The sequence below is a fragment of the Octopus sinensis genome, linkage group LG9, assembly GCF_006345805.1.
Source record: "Octopus sinensis linkage group LG9, ASM634580v1, whole genome shotgun sequence".
Classification (NCBI taxonomy): Eukaryota; Metazoa; Mollusca; class Cephalopoda; order Octopoda; family Octopodidae; genus Octopus; species Octopus sinensis.
The window spans coordinates 27,838,945-27,843,944 of NC_043005.1; the positions used below are offsets into that span (position 1 = coordinate 27,838,945).

The 5,000-nt window shown below is 37.5% G+C and overlaps 1 protein-coding gene across 1 annotated transcript in view; it reads right to left on the minus strand.

Annotated features, from left to right (window-relative positions):
- Positions 1–5,000, minus strand: part of LOC115215605 — a 52,678-nt gene that overhangs the window by 43,412 nt on the left and 4,266 nt on the right. The window contains exons 2-3 of the mRNA XM_029784828.2: positions 2,139–2,287; positions 234–379 (exon numbers count right to left, since the gene is read on the minus strand). Of these exons, the coding sequence (XP_029640688.1) occupies positions 234–379; positions 2,139–2,287 (295 nt within the window). The remainder of the gene's footprint in view (positions 1–233; positions 380–2,138; positions 2,288–5,000) is intronic.

Below are 5,000 nucleotides of genomic sequence, written 5' to 3' on the forward strand. Positions count from 1 at the left end.
TCACCAGCCCTCAGTCAAACCGTCCAACCTATGCCAGGATGGGAAGCGGACGTTAAACGATGATGATGATGATGATGATGATGAAAGAAGAGGGTGAGAGACAATTTAATAGTAAATTAACAGTGAGGGTGGTTAAGGTTGAGGTAAAGTAGAGATGGTGAAGGTGATTAAGGTATAGATAATTGACAACTGTCAGATTTTAATCATTGAAAGTAATTGTAAAATGTACATACCTAATGAGGAAAGGTTTAGTAAGTGAACAAAGATCACCTTTACAGGAACTGTCCTTGTGAAGAGTCCAGTATTCATCATGGATTATTTTACTCCAAGATGAAGCTGGATTTATGCCATTCAAGCTGGATAGATGGACATGTTTAAACTGAGAAGAGAAAGAGAGAAACGAAGTATGAGTTATTTATCATATTTTATATGGACTTAATATGGATTTAGATGGATTTATTTTAAATTAGACAGGGGTACATTTTTTTTAAGTATATGTATAATTACAGTTCTATATTTAAGAGACGAGGAATTATGTACATTATTTACATTATTTACATTTGACGGACGAGAACTCAGGTTCAAAATTTCCCCAAGACACCTGATGAAGGCTGGAGGCTATATCAGCCAAAACGTTGTGTTAACAACAAACAAGACGAGGACAAATATCCGTCAAATGTAAACAATGTAAATAACGTATATGTATAATTACTTTAATATTCTCTTTTTTAATATCAACTTTTAATTAAAATCAGTAAAGATTTAGAACCCGTAGTGAGTTACATAGTTATCTCCCCTGACTTATTTTCCTTAAGGTAACATATATTTTTGAAGAACACAAGGTTGAATTACAGTTAACAAAAGGTCAATCTACCAGTTCTTATTTAACCATTTTGTTTCCATATTTCTGTTGAGATGCTCTGTGTTTTATTTTCAACTAATTTTAAATATAACAAAGAATTTAGTAAAATAACTTCGTTATCATTCAGCTAGTGTTAGAAACATAAATTGTAACTGGAGTTTGGTGGAAGATTTTAATTCAGAACTTTTGAAAAGCAAGACATTTGTAATACAGATCCAGAGGCGGTTTCAGCCGGGTTGGTAACAAAAGGGTTAATAGGTTGTTGGTACGTAGTTATTTCCCTTGACATTGTTGTAGCCTCAGTAATTTCATTCATTCCAACACTGAACTATTAACCAGGTACAGATCTGCAGAAATTTGACCGACCTGGCGTTAAACAACAGCTAGATCAGTATCTGAAACATTGAGTTGGAAAACAACACCAATATTAAGGATAAAGGAGCAACAGCGGTCGTGCTCTTAGCTAGTACCTCTTTCTTGCCCAGACTGTAGCTACAACTAGAATCTACAGGTACATAGACAAAAGCCTCTATAGGTTGGACATCTGCATGCTAGAAATAGCAGCCAATTCTCCCTAAGATCACTCTCAACCAACTTAAAGGAACATATAATCCTTGAATAATTTAGTCCTGAAAAAAAATTAAAGACAGAATGGTCACAGCTGGAGTGTCCTTCTCATTGTTGTGCAAGCAGGAACAACAGGAATATAGAAATATACCGGGCAGGAAGTAGAGTGTTACCATGCACCCCTGTGGGGCAAATGATTGCAGGTTCTTTGAGGAACACAGTCTCTAGATCTGTGACTGCTTTTTTCTGAATGAACATAGTTTCAGACACACCAACTTGCACATACTTGCACAAAACATATATATATACCAACACACACACACGCACACGCGCGCATGCACACACACACACACGACCACATACATGCACACACACATACGCACACACACTCACATGCACACACACACATACAGAGTCAGACAGAATACAGACATATGGAAGGTACTCAAAAGGTAGCTAGCTGGCAGAATTGTTAGCACGCTAGGCAAAATGCTTAGCAGTATTTCGTCTGCCGTTACGTTCTGAGTTCAAATTCCGCCAAGGACAACTTTGCTTTTTGCCGTTTCGAAGTCGATTAAATAAGTACCAGTTACGCACTGGGGTCGATGTAATTGACTTAATCCTTTTGTCTGTCCTTGTTTGTCCCCTCTACGTTTAGCCCCCCCCCCCATCCCCGTGGGCAATAAAGAAATATATGGAAGATACTCACATGAACCAAATAAGAATCAGCTTTGCTCGTAGGAGCGATTAAAACATCAGCAGCAAGTCTCAGTCCGGCAGCAGTGAGATCCCCCCGTGGGGCTCTTGTTAATATTTGGGATTCATATTTGTATTGTCCTGTTGGCAAGGATATGGAGGCTGAAAGCAGAAGGAAGAACAAGGTTTCAAATTCAGGGACAAACAGAGTTTCTATGAAAATAACAAACAGAAGGAACCTCCATGTGGTCAATCAACCTCCAAGAAATAGCAGTCAAATATCCCTCAATCCATATCTTTGCATCTTAGAAAAGTAGAACGTGGGTAATGTGATCTTGGAAGTATTGTGTCAGTGCATAAAACAAGATGGTCATGGCTGGAATGATTTCATTATACAGTTGCTCAATTAATGTGGTTGTTATTGTTCAGTTCTGACCTAGGGCTAAACAACAACAACACCAACAGTAATAGCTGTGGAAATAAAAGCCAGTGAAGGAACCAATTGGAAAAGCAACCAAATCTAATTTGAATCCTATGGTTCTGGCTTAAAATAAAAAACATTTGGAACAGTTAATAATTTCATGCTTTGTGACATTTTATCTTCACATTCTGGCCTTCAGAGTCTATAAAACAAGTACCAGTCATGCACTGGGGTTGATCTAATTGACTTACCCCTCCCACAAAATTCCTGGCCTTATGCCAAAAATTTGAGAGTATTACTATTTTTAAAATTATTATTATTATTATTATATGATGATGATGATGATTATTATCAGCTTTGCGTCTCATCTTTTCAGGATCAATGAAATAAGTTCCGGTTGAGTACTGAGGTCAATGTAATCAAATGTTCACCCCACTCCCACCATATTTCAGGCCTTCTGCCTGAAATATGGTGGAGGTGGTGGAGGAATAGCTGATTACATTGACCCCCCACCTCACCCCACCCTGGCCAGGACTTGTACCTATGGCAGAAAAGATCATCATCATCATCATTATTATTGTTGTTAAGGTGGCAAGCTGGCAGAATCATTAGCATGCCAGGCGAAATGCCTAGCATTATTTTGTCTGCTGTTACATTTCGAGTTCAAATTCCACCAAGGTCGACTGCTTTTCATCCGTTCAGGGTCGATAAAATTAGTACCAGTTACGCACTGGGGTCAATGTAATTGACTTAATTCCCCCACCCCACCTAAGCTGCCCTTGCGGCAAAACTTTGAAATCACCATCATCATCATCATTATTATTATTGCCTTTGCACAGCTTCTAATACTGGAGATGTACTACAGTGTCAGCTGTTCACTACCAGTGAACTAAGGTAACACCTCTTATTTTTCGAACACCTTCTGGGGTATTCGAGCGGTCCCAAGCACTGCTGTTTTCTGCAAGTGCTCCACCCTTATTGCAGCCCCTATTTGTTCCACGTACTCTTCGAGATTTTTGCTCACTGTTCCCAAGGCTCCAACAATTATTGGTACGAATGCTACCTTTTTCATCAACCACAACTGCTTAACTTTCCAAGCTAACCTGTCATATCTCTCAACTTATTATTATTATTATTATTATTATTATTATTATTATTATTATTATTATTATCATTATCATTATTATTATTATTATTATTATTATTATTATTAACACTATCAAAGGGAGTCAGGTGCACAAAATATTAAGCAGCATTTCTCCTAGTTCTTACATGTTCGGGGTTCAGATTCTGCTGAGGTCAGCCTTGCTTTTCAACCTTTTTTGGGGGTCATTACAGTTAAAGTAGCAGTTGAACACTAGGCTTGACATAAGTGACTTCCAACTCCCCTCAAAATTACTGGCCCTATGCCAAATTTAGAAAGAATTATTTACAATCTGGCAGAACCATTAGCATGAGGGGCAAAATGCTTTGTGGAATTTCGCCCATCTTTACATTCAAATTCTGTGAAGGTTGACTTTGGTTTTCAGGGTCTATAAAACAAGTACCAGTTACACACTGGGTTGATCTAATTGACCTACCCCTCCCACAAAATTGCTGGTCTTGTGCCAAAAATTTGAAAGCATTACTATTTTAAAAATTATTATTACTATTGAGCGAGAGAGCAGTGCATGCCATCAAAGTGACACTGGGGTAAAATATACGAAGCCCAGTATACCCATTATGACTACCCATCTGATAAGAGTACACCAGGCACATGCATCACGACCATATGTGCATGACATGGTGATCTCATATCAAGATAAACAGCACATGACCTTGCAGGTGGGGCCCAGTTAGAATTTTCTTCTGGTTGAGTAGCCCATCCTGCTCAAATTGTCTCTGAATAAGGATTGTTTAAGGATGTTGAACGAACTACCCATGTTTCCAAAGGTGAATTATCCAAATCTCTAAGAATTCCTTTCAACACACAGCAATGATGCTCCCCTACTACTTCTGCTTGTGATCAGAGATGCACATATCATCAGCCACTAAGGGACATCCTGTTCACGGGAAAAATGCAGCAAGGAATTTTGTCAGTGAACAGGTTGCGGTCTCAAAGCAATGAAAATATTTTGGCAAATTAAATTTAAATGTTAAAGTTAATCTAACGGTTTTTGTGTGTTTCTTAAATGGCTTATAAACACCTTCCACACTGCAATTGTTTATATATATATATATATGTATATATACATATATATATATATATGTATATATATATATTGTTTTCAAATCAATAGATGACCAATTAGATTACAAGACTGACCATAACCCCCTCCCCACTTCCTGTAGAATTTCAGCTACTCGATAAATAAAAAATAAAGGAAAATAATAAAGTATCCTGATTAATACCCAAAAATTTATTACTTTTAGTACCAACTAATATCACAGGTATTAATATAAACTCTAACCCAC